General features: G+C 38.4%; 1 protein-coding gene across 2 annotated transcripts in view; it reads right to left on the bottom strand.

Annotated features, from left to right (window-relative positions):
* The window catches only part of LOC126293427 (uncharacterized), a 59,079-nt gene that overhangs the window by 15,255 nt on the left and 22,918 nt on the right, over positions 1-20,906 (bottom strand). For both annotated transcript variants that reach the window (XM_049986650.1, XM_049986651.1), the window contains 3 exons: positions 16,355-16,580; positions 16,160-16,254; positions 3,091-3,329 (listed from right to left, as the gene is read on the bottom strand). In XM_049986650.1, coding sequence (XP_049842607.1) covers positions 3,091-3,329; positions 16,160-16,254; positions 16,355-16,580 — 560 coding nt within the window. The remainder of the gene's footprint in view (positions 1-3,090; positions 3,330-16,159; positions 16,255-16,354; positions 16,581-20,906) is intronic.

Below are 20,906 nucleotides of genomic sequence, written 5' to 3'. Positions count from 1 at the left end.
ATGATTATCAGAAGCACAAAATAACTCACAAACATACGATGACAATGTCACCACTGTGGTTATCAAGTATCGCAGGTCGGTAATAACACACTTTATATAAAGTAAATTCATTTATTAGACATTGAAGCAAGCAAGAACAAACATGTTGCTATGAAAGTTGCACTCTGAGAGAGCATAGAATGTAGTCCAAAAATGTCAGAGTCAGAGATAAGGGCTTTACACCAGAGGTGCCACAGATGGCACTGATGGGGGATATGGGACATACAAAGAGGAGGGCAGCAGGTTTGTCTGATCTCTGAGAGAGTGTCACACAGATGCTGAAGAAACTGAACTGACAGACTCTTGAAGATAGATATAAAGTTTTGAACATGGCTGCATGGTCAGTGACCATTTACAAAGTAAAATTAACAGCAATAGCAACCTTTGGTCACAAAAAAGGAGTCCTTTGTTGCAGGTTTTGGCACTGTTATGAGTGCCTTCATCAGAGTTTTATTTATGATGAAGGCACTCATAGCGATGCCAAAACCTGGGTCAAAGGACTCCTGTTTTGCGATGAAGAGTTGCCATTGCTGTTAATTTTAGACATAAAGTATCACAAGAAAGACTACTTACAAGGTTTTAAGAACTGGCTTTAGGTGATCAGACTAGGAATACTATATAGCATTCTATACATCACTCCTGTAGGGATTGTGATGACAAGAATACAGTAATTATGGCGCACACAGAAGCATTTAAACAATCATTCTTCCTGCACTCGATATGCGAATGGAATCAGAAGAAACCGTAATAACTGTTACAATGAGATGTACCCTCTGCTACACATCTCACAAAGGTTTGCAGGATATGTGTGTGTGTGTGTGTGTGTGTGTGTGTGTGTGTGTGTGTGTGTGTGTGTGTGTTGTGTGTTGCTTGTTTTAGATGAAGGCCTTTTGTATGAAAGCTCACTTGTTTAGCAGTCTTTTTGTTGTGCCTCTCTGTGACTCAACGTCTCCACTGTACAGTGAGTAGCAATCAGTCCTTTTTGTAATACTGTAGGAAGATACAAGATGACATAGACAAAGTGAAAGGTAGCTAGTCGTAAATGTAGATAAATTTAAGCTAATAAAAATGAACAGAAAAACAACAAACTTCAGTTCATATCTTTAGCTTATTTTCCCACTAAATTGTCACTCTTTCCAGGGCTCTTCGGCATTGGAATAGCACCCCAGGGTTGGACATAATGGGGAAGTCTGGTACCACAGGTGATCTTATTGATCATATAATTAAATTTTCCTTGAGACATTTAAATCTCATCTTCATCTATGATAATGATGGAGGCTGAAGAAATGAATTAAAATTTGTGCCATGGCCGGGACTCAAACACAGGTCTTCTTGCTTACTGGCCACAAGTGTTGAAAATTACACCACTGCAGCACTATGGTCAACACTGCTACAGCTTCCATGTTTATTGTAGATACAGATGAGACTTAAATGTCTTGAGGAAAATTTAATTATAACATCTATTAGATCACTTGTAGTACAGAACTTTTCCATTGTGTCCAATGCTGTGGTACTATTTCAATAGCAGAGAGCCATGTCAATAGTGACAATTTAGGTGGAAAATAATCTGAAGATATGAATTGTAGTTTGTGTTGGGGAGGATATTTGAATTGGGTAGTTTGTGCTCCAATGTTGACCATAGTGTTGCGGTCATGTAATGGTCACCATTTCTGCCCAGACAGCATTAGCGGTGTGCTGCTTGACAGAGTAATATCAAATATCTAGGCATAATGTTTGAAAGGAATAAAGAGTGGAATGAGCACATAAGGATGATAGTAGCGAAGGTGAATGGTTGGCTTCAGTTTATTGATAGACATAGGAAAGTGTGGTTCATCGGTAAAGGCTACCATGTTTATCACACTAGTGCAACCCATTCCTGAGTGTTGTTCAAGTGTTTGGGATTCCCACCATGTTGGACAAAAGGAAGACACGAAGCAATTCAGCTGCTAGAATTATACTAAGTCTGTTGAACATGTAAGTATTTGGAGATGCTTAATGAATTCCAATGGGAATCTATGGAGGGAAGACAACATTATTTTTGTGAAAAAATACTTAAAAAAATTTAGAGAAATGGCATTTGAAGTTGACTACAGGATGATTTTATTATCGCCAATTACATTTTGCATAAGGACCTCAAATGTAGGAGAAGAGAAATTAGGGTGTGTACAAAGGCCTATAGACAGTCTTTTTTCACTTATTCTACGGGAGTGGAACAGGCACCATACAGTATATTGTGGAGTATGTATGTAGATGTATAGTTAATACCAATATCCACTGAATAGTTATAGCTGTTTTTAACCAGAATATTCATTTTGAATCACCTATATTATCTGCCAGGTCATTTGTATACCACACAAACAACAAGGGTCTCAATGCACTTCCCAGCATCATGCCTGAAGTTACTTCTAGATCTGCATATAACTCTCCATACAAAATACACGATGTGTACTCTAATAAGCATTCATACAGTAGTACATCTAATGCTTTCCAAAAGTGAAGAAAAATTCAATTTAACTGACTGCCTTAATCCACAGCATTCCAGATGTCATGATATAGGCATAAGTTGGCCTGTATGTATCCAGTGTTTTTGAGGCTTGCTGGATTACACAATGGAGTCATTCTGTTTGAGATACCACATTAGGCTTGATCTTAGAATATTGGATGGTAGTTTTGTAGATCCCTTCCCTTTTTGTAAGTGGTGTGGTTTGTGCTTTCTCCTAACTACTGAGCACAGTTTTTTGCTTAAGAGATCTATGGTATATTCTGGGTAAAAGATGAGCTAAGCTGACACAAATTTTGCATAGAATCTGATGGGGTTTCCATTGGCAATTTCAGCTGAACATGGTATGCACATGGCTCACTATCTTCAAAAAGATACTATTGTGTGAGACATACCAAGCATCCTTAGGGGTAAAGCAAGCAGCAAACTTAGGGCAACCAGCTAGTCCCATATAAATAAGAACAACTTTTCACACTGTAATAATGTCATATTTGTAGAGTTAATAAATTTTATCACACTGGATGAAACAGACTAGAAAATGCATTTACTACCTAGGGACAACACCTCTTTTATATGAAGGAGGTGCCTTCAGAGGGTCCGGAGTCGAGGGAGCGAGTACTTTCTTTCTTGCAGCCATTGCTTTTGCAGTCATTTTTATGGATGGCTGCTTTGTCACACTAAATGTGTGGGGCAGTGAGTTGTCGGTCAAGTCCTCCCCCGAAGGACAAGCAGCCGAGCCCTGCCTTACGGAGGTTGTCTCTTTGCTCAAGTGTATGCCTCTCACTGCATCCTGAAACAGAATGGAACACTTTAATTAATTAATTAATTAATTAGTCACACACTGTGTTCTGTAAATCGCATTGCAAAGGTAAACCTTGAGGGATGTTGATTGAGTCAGGATATATGCTATCTCATGAAAATCATTTGCACAAGTATCAGTAGATGTTAATATAGGTTGTGTCCACCCTTCACATTTACAACAGCTCGGATTCTGCTGGGAACACTGTAGATGAGGTGTCTGAATGTCTGTAGAGGAATGTTGAGTCATTCTTCATTGCAGGCAAAAACCAGAGGAGGAAGTGATGTTGGATGCTAAGGTCTGGAGAGAAGTCAATTTCCTACTCGCCTCAAAGATGTTCCAATGGGTCCAGGTCAGGACATTGAGCAGGTCAGTACATTTCAGGAATGTTATTAGCCTTAAACCATTGTCTCACACGGTGCACTGTCACATTGACATAAACAAATATCATCTCTGAACTGTTCTTCTTCTGTACATAGTGCACGTCGCTGTGAAAAGGGTCCATATCCTTCAAAAAATAGTGGTTTGTTAAGCACAAGGGGACCACAGCATACCCACAAAAAACACGCCACAGTATAACACCATCTCCTCCATACTTCCTGTTGGCGCTATACGTGACAACACATAACATTCTGTAGGCATTTCCCAAAGCCAAACTGTTCCTTCGTATTGCCACACAGTATAGTGTAATTCTTCACTCCAAACCATTCACTTCTGGTCATCCAACATCTAGTGCTGTCACTCTTTACATCACCTCTACAACACTTAGCATCAATGGTACAAATGTGTCACATAAAAGGAATTGCTTGACATTGCACCCCATTTGTTGCAACTCTGTATGCACTGACACTGTACTAGCTGGACATCTGGTAGCACTTCAGAACTCTTAAATGATTCCTTCCATCGATTTCACTCACTTTTTTTACAACCACCCACGCTCAATGGTTCCTGTTGGTCAGTACATGAGGCCCAACTGGCCATAATTTAGTTGCGGTCATTCCTTCGTGTTCTCCTTCACGATCCCGTCACTCACAGTCGATGTGGGTAGCCTTAGGGTTGAAATATCCTCATAAATTTATTACTCGGGTGATGTCCAATGACTAGTCCACATTCAGAGACATGGACTAACCAATTCTACCATTACTGTTCCTGTACTGACTTTTATAGTGGTGGGTCTGCCTCTCATGATATCTGGTGGTAAATTCAGCAGTATGTAGGGGGGCAAAATACTTTTGATTAGACAGGGGTGTCCAGATACTTTTACTAGACAGGGGTTATGATGAAGCAAGTTGGGATAATTTTAATTCCCCTATTGTTTTTTCATCTGCTTTCTTAAATTCATTTTGTTACTTTTAACTATTTAACATTAGCATACATTAGTATAATCTGCATTTTTATAAAAGAAAAAGGTTGGACTACAGTTTTAAAGAATATATCACTAGCTCTTATTTTGTGCTTAGTTTTATGTATGTAATTGATTTTCTAATTTATTTCAACTATTCTTTGCTAGTCTCTTTCATTATAGGGTGAGATCAGAAATTGTTTCGTAACTTAAATTCTATTATTGGCCTATAAACAAATATAAATTCTGTACTAATTATAAACCTTTTGGAGACAAAATACTAGTAATCTGAAAATTTCCATTTGGCTCTAATCTAAAACATGTTTGCAAAACCAGCCCTTCATTAATTCCAAAGTAATTAACAGTTTTGTCAAAAGTATTGTTTGCATAACTATATTTGTTAATTTCATGATTTAAACAAATAATTTGGCCAAGATCTTGTAGTAGAAGAAAGCGTTACAAAGACGGAATTTTTGATATATTCAGTTAATTTAATGAGTTAAGTTTTAATTGTAATTTCTGTAAATTTAGCTTTGAACAATGTGTAGTTTCAGCACCTATTATTGTGAGGACGTATAAAGGCCCGATTTTTAGTCCAGAAACAGTCGGCCGAGTTTCAGACGAGGAACCTATGTTGCTTAGAACAACAACAATGCTTCAACCTAACAGTGAAATAAGTGTTACGCCAGTAGGCCATGTGTTAAAGCTATGGCAGTGACTGTTTAATTTATTTGGAGGACTGTGAACTATGTGGTTATGTTATTACTGCTCGTAGATATCCAACAGTAAACTATTGAAGCAGTATGTGGAGGTTCACCTGCAAACTATTACTAAAGCTTATGGAAAGTTTAAACAGTAGTGCACTGTCCATACATATATAAATGTGATTTATGGGGGGGGGGGGGGGGGGGGGGTTGTGTGAAAGTGAAAGTAAAAGGGAGTGAAATGTAACTGTACATCTGTCAGCTACAATATTTGCCGTAGTCAGTGTCCAAACTACAAACCCCATTTTTCAGCCAGTGTAGCAATGCAGTATATCAGCACCGAGAGCAGCAAACAAAATAAATAAAGCAGGTGGAACTGCTACATGTGGTGTCCTTCTTCAGAAGTATTGGCCTTATTACATCAGATGATGCAACAGGCATCACAAGATAAAATATTGGTGTTTGCAACTGGATGGCTGATTTTTCAATCTATACTACTTTTCTGATAATATACCTTTATTTTTCAATCATATCCATTTCACAACATTTATCTTGAACAGTGAAAATTAGTAATCACAACTGTCAACATACTATTATGTAATATCGCTGCTTACATACGCCAGGATCTCACATCTGCCACGCAAATATACAATCAGTGGCCTCAGTTGAACTATGCTCAATGCCATTCAGGATCTCACTGTCTCCATGTAACTGTCACCAGTGATGATGGGCATACTGTCCACTTGTCTGTGCAGGATCATACAGCTGTGTTGCATACCTTAACCCTTAACCTGAAACATCTCTGAAACGTGCATAACTAGAAACATGTGGTCTCTCAGACCACCCATTATTTTATATCACAGAACTCCACATTAGTTGACAGAAGTCAAGTAAATAGTCAGTTAATTCATGTTATAAGTAAATTTAATACTTTTCAGCCCATATAAAGACTCTGTTTTTTTAAAATTACATAAAATAAACATGAAATACCATAAGTATGTGTGGTATTTCAGCGTCAGATTTCATATGATTTTCATCACTTATACCAAACAGTATATTCCTAAATATAAATAAAATACTGCAGGAAATGTGAAAAAAGATAATAATCAACTGAACTAAAATATTAAATCACATGTCTTTTGCACAGTTGACACATGTCTTTCTTCTGCATTCCAGGCGAACTGGATGACCGCATTTGATGCACTTATATGCTGTTTTCCTCTTCTTGGATGCAGGGCACTTAATACACGTCTTCCTTTTGTCCATTTTATCACTTGATATGCCTTCGCTTGATTGCTGAGTGTCTCTCAGAACTTTTTGGATCATTTCCTTGATATTTCTAGGTAAATTTTGAATTTCCAGGTATCTTCTTAGATGTGGCTCTATCAGCTCCATGGCCAGGCTTTTGATGAATTTGAGACAAGTTAGCATGGGGTTTCCTCTGTAGCACAAATATAGAACAAAACTGTTCATGCAACTGATGTTTACAAGTCTGTAAAAGACTGCCATTGGCCAGTGCCTTGTACGTCTGTTTGACGAATAATTGGCACATTTCATGTCGAGCAATTCTACTCTGGATTTTGAAGCATTGTAGTAACAAATAATTTCTGGATTATTATTTATGGTATCATTTTCAATGGAATGAGGCATTGGAGAACAAGAATTACTGCCATGTTTCTCTTAGGAACAAATGAAACCAGTGTTGTATTCTCAGAGAATCCATATAATGCTGACCCAATTGGCATACTTTTATCGGCCAAAACCTCTTGGGGAATTTCGCGTTTGTTCTTTCTGACCATTCCTACATATGTTAATCCTCCCTTGCTCAGCTCACAAATGAATTCTATAGATGTAAACCAGTTGTCAATGGTAATGTTTCTGTTACTTCCTTCAGTTTGTTTGCACAGACATAACACAGCCTGTGTTGGTTTGGCAAGCTTTTTCTCTTCTTCTGCCAGACCACATCCATCACTATCTTTCCCTGAATATATCTAAGCATTAAAGAGGTATGTGCTCCAGAGTCTGCTAGGCATATAATTTTTATGCCATATTTGGCTGGTTTGCTAGGCACTTTCCCATGAATGGTACTAACATTTCATCCACTATAACATTGCCTTTTACACAGTATAATTGCTAAGAATCGAAAATCAATTTCTCAAAAATGTTTGAAATTGCAGCTGCGCAATCTGACTTCTTTCTTTCATCTCTGGTAGTTGCATCATCAAGTCGCAGGCTGTTTAAAAGTATTTCTAAATGCTTTGCCGACTTAGTCACCACAAATATATGGTGACTGGCCAGATCCTTTTCGAAAAACAACAACATATCTTCATGATGTCATCATTAGAAGGCCTATGAAAGCTTTGATTTCAACATCGTCAGTATCTCTGTAATTGGACAGATTAGTTGTTTCCTTCAACTTTGCCCTTATTGTATTCAGTTTCATGTTTGCATGTAAAACTATTTCATCTATCATGTCATCATCAAATAAATTCTTCCATATTTGAGATTTAGTAGGACTTTGTCCCAAACTTTGACTTTGGCTGTTAGTCCAGGCATTTCTCCTTTCAGAGTGTTGTGCTCTGGTGTTCCTCTCATTCTAATATGCTCAGGACATTCCCATTGGAAATTATTTTTACCATAAAAGAACTGTGTTTGCTGTGAGGTATTACCTGTAGTATAGACTGTTCCAGGCTCTTCTTCCAATAAAACATTTTCTTCACTAGTATCACCATCTGTTTCATGATGACTATCACCTATCATGAAAGCTGGATCATCATCAGAACTGTCAAATGTGTCGTCATCAATCCCATTTTCCTTTTCATCTAAATCGCCTAACTGCGCTTACACCCAAGCTTCCAAATTGGGATCAGCTGCAGATATGTTGCTTTTCTTAGAAAGTCAATCCATGTTTTACCTGAAATATGACACATATTTACGCATAGAAGAATATGCTATAAAATAACAGCCACTGAAAGCAGAATATGTCGTAATTAGAAACATGTGGTCTATTCGACCTACCAAATTCTCGTACAGGATACAAAACATGCGGTATCTCAGGCACATAACTTCACGCACTTCTCTAAACAATACTCTGTATCTCTTCGATGACAAAGTAAAACTGATGGTTGACTGCTGCTTTACATATGGCAAGTATTGCGGTGAAAGTAATGGGAAAGTGAAGCCGTGCTTTTTTTGCAGTGCTGCCAACTCGACATTCAAAATAAACAAAGAGAGACCGATGTTTCGGGTTAAGGTTTTATTATTATTATTATTATTATTATTATTATTATTATTATTATTACAGAGATGTTAGTTGCCTTGTTCATATTATCACCTCATCATTCATAAACTCCTCCACTCAATAATAACATTTTTCCACTAAGAGTTCATGTAATTTTTTCATTAGGTGACCAATTTCGGTGCTCAGAATATCACAGCCCTTTATGTTATTGAATATTTTCATTCTCATGTATTGAGAAGTCACAGAATATGTGTGGAGGGGGCATAAAATTTTGTTTTTGCCTGGTTGTGTATATGTGCTGTGTATATGTGTTTGTAGTGAAATTCTTTGAAAAGTTCAGGTTTACTGTACAGGAAAATTAGAATCTCAAAAATGTATAGTGACGGGACAGATAATATATATAGTTTTTTAAACAATGGGTGACCTGAGGTTTTTGGACGTGCACAGCACACATCTTCCTAATGATTCTTTTGAAGTTTTAATATCCGTACAATATAACTTGAATTACCCCAGAAAATTATGCCAAACCTGATCACAGATTCGAAGCAACTGTGGTGCACAATTTTTTGGTTGTCCATGTCTGTTACATCATGAAACATTCCCAGTGCAAAAGAAAGGCTATCCACTTTATTAACTAAATATTCTGAGTGTGCCTTCCAGCTTAAGTTTTCATCCAAGTTTAGTCCTAAGCATATCACTGTGCTTGCTGGTTCTATTTTCTCATTTTTATGTAGGACATAGATATCACTTGGTTAAGATTGTTTTGTTTTGAACTGTGTGAGGTGCGTTTTTGTAATGTTTAGTTTCAGACCATTTAATTGAAAACTGGCTTCCAGAGAATCCAAAGTGTTTACAACACAGTCAGTGATTTCTGCAGAGCTATCTTTTTCAATTGGCACTGCAATGTCATCTGCATATAGGACTGACTTTGCAGTGATGTTCAATGGTAGATCATTTTTATAAAACAGGAAGAGAATTGGTTCCAAAACCTAGCCCTGGGGATCACCTAATGAGATAGTTTCCCATTTCGATGAGTAATTTGCAGAGGTAGATGTTATTATAACTCTTTGCTTCCTTTTTGTCACATTTGAGGTCAACCACTCACAGCAAGTATCGTGCATCGTTGTTTTTGTTCAGAAGTCTAGGTGTCTGAGACAAATTTTACACACACATTTCTCTTCTTCAAAACATTCTAGAAGATGTCTCAAACTCTTGATTTAGAGATGTTGTCTCATTGCAATTTGCCACATAACGTTGACACATTATGATCACAGGACCACTACGTTGCAATGGCTGCCAGCAACTGACTGCTCAAATGCACGTATATTGTTTACAGTAGTTAGTTGCTGGTGTCACTTGTAGGCCATGGATAAAAAAAATCAGCAGTCAGCATGGCCTTCATTGCTGCAGCTTCCACTAATGAGGCAGAAGAGTGTGCTGTGCCAACAGCAATAACACTGGACACGAGTGTAGCACCACACTGTCTTTTCAGGTGAATCCTGCCTCTGAATAGAACATCAAAATGTATATATCTGTGTCCACAGGCTCTGAGGTAAAGAGATGTTGCCAGATTACACTTGTCATCATCATATGGGCCCCACACCGAATGTTCAGGATTCCATCAGGTACAAAACGTAATGACGTCTGCTGCACATAGCCAGTAACTTGGACAGCAGCCATTCCATTTCTGATGTGTTAAGGCTGGTAGCTTTGCCATATCTTAGAGGTCTTCCTGATGATATCTTTCTGCAAGACTACATACCACTCATGTTATGCTGCCCTTGCCTACCTTGGTACATCTAATGAGATACTGGTTCACCATCACTCGCAAGGCACTATGATTTATGAGATCTGTTATAGGGTAGAGATAGATTTTCCACTATTACAAAATAAGAAATATGGCAATACATTTTGCCAGTTCCTCTATTTGAAACACACACACCGCATATTTCTTTAGCAAAACATACAAAAAAAGCTGTTTTACAGATCATGTTGACACTTGACATGTGTTATTGCTCCACAAAAATGGGAGATATGATACTGTGTGAAGAGTTTGACAGAGCACTGAAAGACCTGAGTCAAAAAAAGGCCCCCAGAGTAGACAACATTCCATTGGAACTACTGACGGTCTTGGGAGAGCCAGTCCTGACAAAACTCTACCATCTGGTGAGAAAGATGTATGAGACAGGCGAAATACCCTCAGACTTCAAGAAGAAAATAATAATTCCAATCCCAAAGAAAGGAGGTGTTAAAAGATGTGAAAATTACCGAACTATCAGTTCAATAAGTCACTGCTGCAAAATACTAACGTGAATTCTTTACAGACGAATGGAGAAACTAGTAGAAGCCGGCCTCGGGGAAGATCAGTTTGGATGCTGTAGAAATGTTGGAACATGTGAGGTAATACTGACCCTACGGCTTATCCTAGAAGAAAGATTAAGGAAAGGCAAACCTACGTTTCTAGCATTTGTAGACTTAGAGAAAGCTTTTGACAATGTTGACTGGAATACTCTCTTCCAAATTCTGAAGGTGGCAGGGGCAAAATACAGGGAGCGAAAGGCTATTTACAATATGTACAGGAACCAGATGGCAGTTATAAGAGTCAAGGGACATGAAAGGGAAGCAGTGGTTGGGAAGGGAGTGAGACAGGGTTGTAGTCTCTCCCCGATGTTATTCAATCTGTATATTGAGCAAGCAGTAAAGGAAACAAAAGAAAAATTCGGAGTAGGTATTAAAATACATGGAGAAGAAATAAAAACTTTGAGGTTCGCCGATGACATCGTAATTCTGTCAGAGACAGCAAAGGACTTGCAAGAGCAGTTGAATGGAATGGATAGCGTCTTGAAAGGAGGATATAAGATGAACATCAACAAAAGCAAAACGAGGATAATGGATTGTAGTCGAATTAAGCTGAGGGAATTAGATTAGGAAATGAGACACTTAAAGTAGTAAAGGAGTTTTGCTATTTGGGGAGCAAAATAACTGATGATGGTCAAAGTAGAGAGGATATAAAATGTAGACTGGCAATGGCAAGGAAAGCGTTTCTGAAGAAGAGAAATTTGTTAACATCGAGTATAGATTTAAGTGTCAGGAAGTCATTTCTGAAAGTATTTGTATGGAGTGTAGCCATGTATGGAAGTGAAACATGAACGATAAATAATTTGGACAAGAAGAGAATAGAAGCTTTTAGAAATGTGGTGCTACAGAAGAATGCTGAAGATTAGATGGGTAGATCACAAAACTAATGAGGAAGTATTGAATAGAATTGAGGAGAAGAGAAGTTTGTGGCACAACTTGACCAGAAGAAGGGATTGGTTGGTAGGACATGTTCTGAGGCATCAAGGGATCACCAATTTAGTATTGGAGGGCAGCGTGGAGGGTAAAAATCGTAGAGGGCGACCAAGAGATGACTACACTAAGCAGATTCAGAAGGATGTAGGTTGCAGTAGGTACTGGGAGATGAAGAAGTTGCACAGGATAGAGTAGCATGGAGAGCTGCATCAAACCAGTCTCAGGACTGAAGACCACAACAACAACAACAGGTCCTTCCTCAGGGTGGAAAGAGAAACGCCTTGGGATGGATTGGCAAAGAGGGTGTTTTCAAGTACACTATCTGCTCAAAAGTATCCCCACACCCATTTATACATTGAAGTGACAAATGTCATGGGATAATGATATACACGTACATAGATGGCAACAGTATTGCATACACAATGTATAAAAGACCAGTGCATTTGCAAGGCTGTCATTTGTACTCAAGTGATTCTTGTGAAAAGGTTTCCAACATGATTATGACTGCAGGACGGGAATTAACAGACTTTGAACTGGAATGGAAGTTGGAGCTATACACTTTGGACATTGCATTTCAAAAATCATTAGGGAATTCAATATTTTGAGATTCACAGTGTCATGAATGTGCCAAGAATGCCAGATTTCAAGCATTACCTCTCACCACAGACAATGCACTTAATGACTGAGAGCTGCGAGGTCTGCATAGAATTGTTACTGCTAGCAGGCAAGTAACACTGCATGACATAACCATGTAAATCATTGTAAGACATGCAACAAACACATCTGTTAGGACAGCAAGGCAAAATTTGGCATTAATGAGTTATGGCAGCAGACAACAGATGTGAGTGCCTTTGCTAACAGCATGACATTGGCTGCAGCAAATTTTCTGTGTTTGTGACCATATCAGTTGGACCCCAGATAATTAGAAAACCATGGCCTGGACAGATGAGTCCTGATTTCAGTTGGTAAGAGTTGCTGGTAGCATTTGAGAGTGGTGCAGATCTCATGTGGCCAAGGACCCAAGTTGTCAACAAGGCACTGTGCAAGCTGGTGGTGGCTCCACAATAGTGTGGGCTATTTTTATATGGAATGGACTGGCTCCTCTGGTCAAACTGAACTGATCATTGACTGGTGGTGGTTATGTCTGGCTTCTTGGAGACCATTTGCAGCCATTCATGGACTCCACATTGCCAAACAATGATGGAATTTCTTAACGATGACAATGCACCATTTCACTGGGCACAGTTGCTTGCAACTAGTTTGAAGAACATTCTGTACAATAGGAGGGAGTGATTTAGCCAGCCAGATTACCCGACATGAATCCCATCAAACGGTTATAGAACATAATCGAGAGGTCAGTTTGCAGAAAAAAATATGCACCAAAAACATTTTCAGAATTACGGACAGCCATAGAGGCAGCTTGGATCAATATTTCTGCAGGGGACTTCCAATGACTTGTTGAGTCTTTGCCATGTCTAGTTCCTGTACCATGCCTTGCAAAAGGAGATCCAGCTCCACATTATCAGGTATCCCATGACTTTGTCACCTCAGTCTAATGTAAAATTGAGCTCTAGGCGTCACAAGAGGCAAACGTATGAATATGAAGGAGGTAGGGAATATAGTGTTGTCAGTAGAGAAGCAGGAAGACCAGAAGAAGTTAGTCGGGAGAGCTCAGTGACTTCAAACATGGACTAATTATTGGAAGACACCTGAGCAACAAATCTGCCAAGGGCTTATCAAACCTGTCCACACCCGGTAGCTGAGTGGTCAGCACAACAGAATGTCAATCCTAAGGGTCTGGGTTCAATTCCTGGCTGGGTCAGCGATTTCCTCTGCTCAGGGACTGGGTGTTGTGTTGTCCCAATCATCATCATTTCATCCCCATCGACACGCAAGTCGCTGAAGTGGCATCAAATCGAAAGACTTGCACCCGGCAAACGGTCTAACTGATGGGAGGCCCTAGTCACATGACATTTACATTTTATCTCAAACCTTCTAAAGCTGCCAAATTTGTCGAAGTGAAGTCGAAATGCAAAGGAACACCCACATTTAAACCAAGACCAGATTGAACTCATGTAATGACGGTTAGAGACCATAGAGCATTGTTGGAGTGCAGTTGTAAAAAATTGAATGAAATCAGTAGAATGAATCACTCCAGAGCACTACCAGTAATCCAGTCAACACAATGACAGTGCATAGGGAGTTGAAAAAGAACAGGATACAATGGTCGGGCAGTTCTTAATAATCCACACAATTCTGTTAGCCGACTGTAAGTAGCACATTAGGTGGTGTAAAGAGCAAAACCACTGAATGGTGGATGACAGGAAACAAGTGATTTTCAGTAACAAATCATGATTTGCCATGTGGGAATTGGACTGAAAGTTTGGGTTTGGTGAATGCCTGGAGAATGTTACTTGCCGACATGTGAGTGCCAACAGTGCTGGACAGAAGAGGTATTGTTACAGTTTGTGGATGTTTTTCATTACTGAGATGTAGTCCTCTTATTGCATGTAAGGAAACACAAATCTGCAAGGATACAAACATATTTTACAGCACCGTGTGCAGCATGGAGTAGAAAAACAGTTCAGAGACAATGACTGTTCGTATCAGCATCAAAATGTAGCCCGTCACAAAGCAGAATCTGTGAGGCAGTGGAACTTGGACCAAACATATAAAGAACTGCTACAGCTCTTCCACGTGTGCTGCTGAATGCACCCTGACAAGATGCACATGGTGAAAGAGTATGGTGTCATAATAACATTGATCAAGGAGTGTACTGTGTTCAAAGATTTGGCTGTCAGTATGCCAATACAACATTACAACTTCCCACAATAATGCCTCGACCACTGAAATGATCATGTTTGACAATGTTCCTGGGTGCATTAAGTGTTTCTACCTCTTGCCATACAAGAGTACATCTTGCACTGGCAAACGTGATCATTTTAGTGTTCCTGGTGTTATGGTATGGGGGGGGGGGGGGGGTGTTCCATGATGTTACATCTCTTTACTGATTTCCAAATATTTGAACATTGTACACTCACTGGTCAACATTATTGTGGTAGTGTACTCATTCCCCATGTCCATCTTTTGAGAGATGACTTTGAACCTGGCTCCCTTTTTATGGGTAACAATGCATGACCGCATTGAATTGTGTAGGTGAAGCAATGCTTGGAAAGAGAGCACATTCGGTAAAATGGACTGGGCTGCCCATTCTCCTGACATAAGTTGCAGTAAACACGTGTGATGCTTTGTGGAGACGTATTGCACCATATCCACAAGCACCAACAACCATCCAGCAGACATCAACTGTGTTGCTAGAGGAATGAAACACCCTACCACAACTTCTTATGAACCTTGTTGTCAGCATGGGAGCATGTTGCAGGGCACCCATTACTATCTTTGAAGATCATACACCCTATTAAGAATCATGTCCCGTCCTTTTTAATGCCTAGGAACCCATCATACATCACAGTGACTTCAGAATAATTATTCTTTTTGAATAAATGTATCATTTATTTTTATGTCATTCCATGTTCCTCTCAGATAACTTCTGTACTATACCATAGTAGTCCTCCGTATGTATGGTTCAAGTTTCATAGATCTGCATTACTAGGTAGGGACACAGTCCATCAGTTTTGCACACCAGTGTACTACACATAATTATACTTAAACTTTTAAGAACAATAAGAACAGAAAGACATTTTTAATAATTAAATTAATACATCACTTAATTCAATATTTGCAAACTCACCAACTGTGTACAAAAGCACTTTTTTTTCACTCGGGATTCTGTGCCTTTTCTAAACTTATTAGTGTCAACTGTTTCACCCTATTGGGAAATTAATCAATAAGAATTTTTTAGCCTATTTCAGAGAATTTTCAAAGAGTTCCTAGTTCTATAAGAGTAAATATTTGATCTAGTATCATATTTATACCAACTGATCTTGGTGTGATCAAGAGTGTGAAATCTCCTTCAAATTGAGACAATCATTATTTTGTTTCCAATCAAATACTGAATAGATTGTTTTCTGCCTAAGAAAAGCTCTTCAGCTCCAGTAGCGTTACCCTACATCATTACACCATAGCTTATGCGCATGTGGAAAAAGGCATAGTATGCAAAGAGTAGCTACTTTGACATGAAAAACAAAATGTCATACACAAAATGCCATCTGTATGCTATGTTGAAAATTTTTTGCACCTTAGCTTCAAATTAATGTTCCAGACTACTGTCTGTTATACTTACTTGTCTCTCAAGAGAGATGTGACTTTTGGTTTCTTCAGAATTTTTTGAAGTTCTATCAACACCAGTTCCATCTTCTACAGTGGTTTCAACAATGTCTGCAGCAAAAGGTATCTGTATATTGTCATCAATAGTGATATCTGTGAACTGTACATGCTGCATGGAGAACTTTCTCCATCTCCTTTATGAAAGCCTTACCTGGTTCATGATCTGTGGATGACAAATTTGATAATAAATCAGTATTAGATTGCGTTGCTAGTGAACCATAGCCTTTCAGTAAAAGTTGTTCCTCTGTAGTAAGTTTGATGTCAATGTTCCCCACATTGTCATCAGTCACATAAGGCTCAGATTTAGGTGAATTTTTCCCCTTTCGAGCTGAGTGTTTACCAGTTTGAGCACGTTGTTTGCGAGCTCTTGGTGAGGCCTATAACAGAGAAAAATAAAAATTAAATGGTACTGCCATAAAGTGTATTGCAGAATGAAAATAATAAACAAAAATGAGAAAAGCCAACCATCCACCTTTAACTGGTCAACTAATGACACAAGACATGTAACAACAGAAAAACTGTACTAGCTACAAGCTCTCAATATTTTTTCTAGTTAAAACACTTACACACGCACACACACACACACACACACACACACACACACACACACACACACACACACACAGATATCCACCTATGACGATGCTGCTGCTGGATGAGTGAGTGAAAAGCATAAATAAATAAAATAAAGCCTGGCATTCTTAAATTTTCAGACACATACAGGGTGAATCAAAATGGACTTAACAACTTCAGAATGATTTAGAAATTTATTGAGATAACTTACAGAATCAGTAGATGTGTCATTTTGTAGTGAACAACCTCAATTTTGATTCACAAGTGTATCAGTACCCCATTATGCCACCAGCGTAGTTCACAGTTAAAGTGGAATGTGCTCACTGTGCATTTTGGTTTCATGAAACAGACTCTGAACCAACTGTTTGGCATACATTTTTTCACAGAATATGCTGAAGAACCTCCAAGCAGGACTACAATTTACTCTTGGCACTAGAACTTTGTTGAGACAGGTTGTTCACTGTGACATGATAAATTACCAGATCACCTGAATGTTGATGAGTATATGGAACAAGTTGAAGGGAGCTTTGCCCACAGTCCACAAAAATCAACATGATGTGTGTCTCGTGAGACTAGCATTCCAAAAAAAGACTATTTGACGAGTACTTAATAGATGTTTACACTTGAAACCATACAACACACAACATCAGCAATGCAGATAAGGCTGCTCATGGGGAATTGTGTGTGGAAAGGTTGTAGCGGACAGAGGACAAAGAGACATTCCAGAACACAATAATCTTCAGTGATGAATCAGTGTTTCATATGAGTGGCATGGTGAACACCCACAGCTGTAGAATAGGGGGCAGCAAAAATCACATGCAACCCTGGAACACATTTGTGACAACCCTGGAGTTAATGTGTTCTGTGCTGTCAACAAACTGAAAGTGTGGGGCTCTTTCCACTTAACGGAGAAAACTGCCACTGGTTCTGTGTATCTGGATATGCTTGAAAACTTTTTAATTTCACAGATAAATGAAGATAGCCAAGAAGGGATACTTTACTACCAGCAAGATAATGCACCACCTCATTCCATTACAGAAGTTAGAAACTTCTTGATAACTGCTTCCCAGGTCAACAGATAGGCTGTGAAGGGCCAATCACATGGCCAGCTCACTCCTTGGACTTGACACCACTGGTGTTCTTTCTCTGGGGTTTCATTAAAGACCGTGTGTACGTTCCTCTCCTACCAAACAGTTTAACTGACCTGAAAAATTAAATCGCCATTGCACAACTTACACCCAATTTTCCGCAACAGGTGTGGGAAGAAATTGATTACCAGTGGGACATTTGCCACAATTTACATGCTTTAGGATAAACTGGTATGCCCTAGTCTGAACTAACTTCACCTAGTTTGTACCTTCTATATGCTTTTCAAAGTAAACTGAATAAAAGAATAGAAATAAAATAGTCAATATGATTCATTAAAGTTACTTATTAACCAACCAGTAATTTCACATCTATCACTAGATCAACTTACATATATCCAACCACAGAAATCACCTTATCTCCATATGCTTATTTACTTATTTTTGCAAGGTTTACTTTAGTGGCACTTAGAATTGCAGAGTACTATATTTTTCTTACAATTTCATTTGTTTGTTGTACAGTTGCAGTGAAACTGCATTTCACAAAGCCTTGCCTTAATCCAACAAAATGCTTTGTGACTGTAGTCCTTAAAGATATTTCAGTATCTTGGTTAATATCTCCCACATCTAAAAACTCCTGAATGCAGAAATCAAAATCAGTTCTAAAAAATAAAAAAGAAGTTAAAATAAACATTTTTTAATATTTTATCACAAAAAATATGGAAAATTTTAATAAAATTATACCTGCAATAATGTTTTTGAAGTATGCCATGTTTGGTGCCAACTTTGTAGAGGCCCTCACAGTCTTTTGAAGTATAACTCCAATTATGTTTTGTAGTCTGCCTTTATCTACATCTGGAATAGGTATGGTTACATTGTCTCCAATGCCAGTTGGTGGATGGGATTTGTCAGAGGTAGTTACATTGTCTCCAATGCAAGTTGGTGGAGGGGATTTGTCAGTGGAAGCTTTCATTCTTTTAGCTTTTTTCTTTTTTTTCTTTTTATTGCAATTTTTCTAACATTCTGAGTGTCATTTGCGTCCATTTTCACAAGGTTATCATCATCACTGTGTTCATACTGTTCAGTATTGCTGTCATTTTTGATTGCATTCTTTAGGCCATCTTTACTCTGAATATCATTTATGATTTCTTAAGGCCATGAGGAAGTGGAAAGACCTACTTTAGGTTTGTTTTCAGATAATGCTTTGTAAGGTGATTGTTTTATGTCAGAGTGGTAAGCTCAGTTTTTCAGGAACTGGACGTACTTTAGTCCTTCTGACCACTTTTCTGAATTGTTGTCCTTTAACCAAGAACTTATATGTTTTCAATATATTGGTTGGCACTTTCAACAGAACCCTGACTTTGTATTCCATGCACAATTTTCAGTTCTGACCAAAGCTATTCACTTATAACATTATTGACAAATTCTCTGTCATTATCAGATTGAAGAATGCATGGCACCCCTACTGTTAGGAATATATCATTCAAATGATAAGCCACTTCTTCAGCCCTCTTTGATGTTAACACATGAAGGAGAACAAATTTTGTGAGATGTTCTTGGGAAACTACAATGAATTTTAAATTCCCATTTGGTTGGGTTTGGAAATCAATCAAATCGACTTGGCATCTGCTATTCATTTCTGAATGGAGAACTGCATTTGAAACTAGCCCTCTTTTTTTGTCTTCTTTTGTTGACAAACATCAAAGATTGATGAATAGATGCATATCATTTCCTATGTGATATTAGCATTTTTTTTTGATGTCTCGGCTAACATCCTATTATGATCACCAAGACCCACAGCTACATGAGCTGCATCAATCACATCATAAAGTTCATCAACTGGAACAAAGTATTTTACATTCCCTTCACACCGTGCAATGAGTTTTTTCATGTCACCAATTTTCAAAACAGTAAATCGTTTCAGTTTTCTTTTTTGTAACAATGTTCTTTTTTCAAACTTTTCTGCATCTTCTACTTGTTTAACCAAATCCGCAAATTCGTTTACTGATAACACATTACTATGAGAAGACTTTTTGTTTTCACTCTGCAAAATTTCCTCCAGAAACTTTTCTCCCCACAGCTTTTGATTGGCTTGTCTACTATACGAAGGCTCACCCATGATGAAATGCTTTAATAATTATATTAGAATTATAATAAAATCTTTTAAACGCAACCAGAAACTTAACATGTACACTCGTAGATGCAAAATACTGTTCAAAACAAAGAACAGTGTGAGCAAAGAGCAGTTGAGAGGTGCGAGGCATGAGCCACAGATGATTTGGGGATTCCCCATTTATAGAGGCAACGACATGCGTTCCAACTAGACAAAATTAGTCCCGACTAGGACACACCAGTTTATCCTAAAGCATGTAAATTCTAACTAGGATAACCGATTCAACCTAAGCTAAACTGTTTTACCCTATCGGTCACAGGATGAACGAGTTTAACCATGGCGAAACTAGTTCATCCTGAAATTGAGTTTTGGCAATAACATATTTATAAATGACCTAGAGGATAATGTCTGACATATGGTGAAACTGCTTGTGAATGATGGTGTTACATATTGAGATGTTGCAACTCCAGAAGATTGTAGTAAAATGTGTAAAGACCTGCAGAGGATCAATGCTTGGTGTAGGGACTGTCATTGGACCCCAACATTATGTATTGCACATAAATAGACAGAAATATTCACTACTGTAAGATCAGACGATTGCTAAAGGTTCACTGAAAGCCATCAACTGGAACGTGCATACAAAACAATTTAATTGAAACCATCAGATAAAACTAATCGTAGGAAAGGCAGAATGCCAGATTGAGATACATTTGAAGGACCTTCGGAAATGTAGTCCACTCCTGAAAGAGGTACTGTTTGTACTATTCTAAGATGTCCTGCTGTGTGGAGTCGTTTCCGTAACGCAGCATTTCAACAGCATACCTCTTTGTCATCTTCAGGCAATATCTGTAGAATGAACATCTATGCTACATCCTACCTCCTTTATACTCTGATTGCTCCCCACCCCTTCCTTCACTAGACAGTTGCATGCT

This window comes from Schistocerca gregaria, chromosome 10 (genome assembly GCF_023897955.1).
Source record: "Schistocerca gregaria isolate iqSchGreg1 chromosome 10, iqSchGreg1.2, whole genome shotgun sequence".
Classification (NCBI taxonomy): domain Eukaryota; kingdom Metazoa; phylum Arthropoda; class Insecta; order Orthoptera; family Acrididae; genus Schistocerca; species Schistocerca gregaria.
Note: the sequence above shows the minus strand (reverse complement) of the source record. Positions and strands in the feature narration are given on the sequence as shown.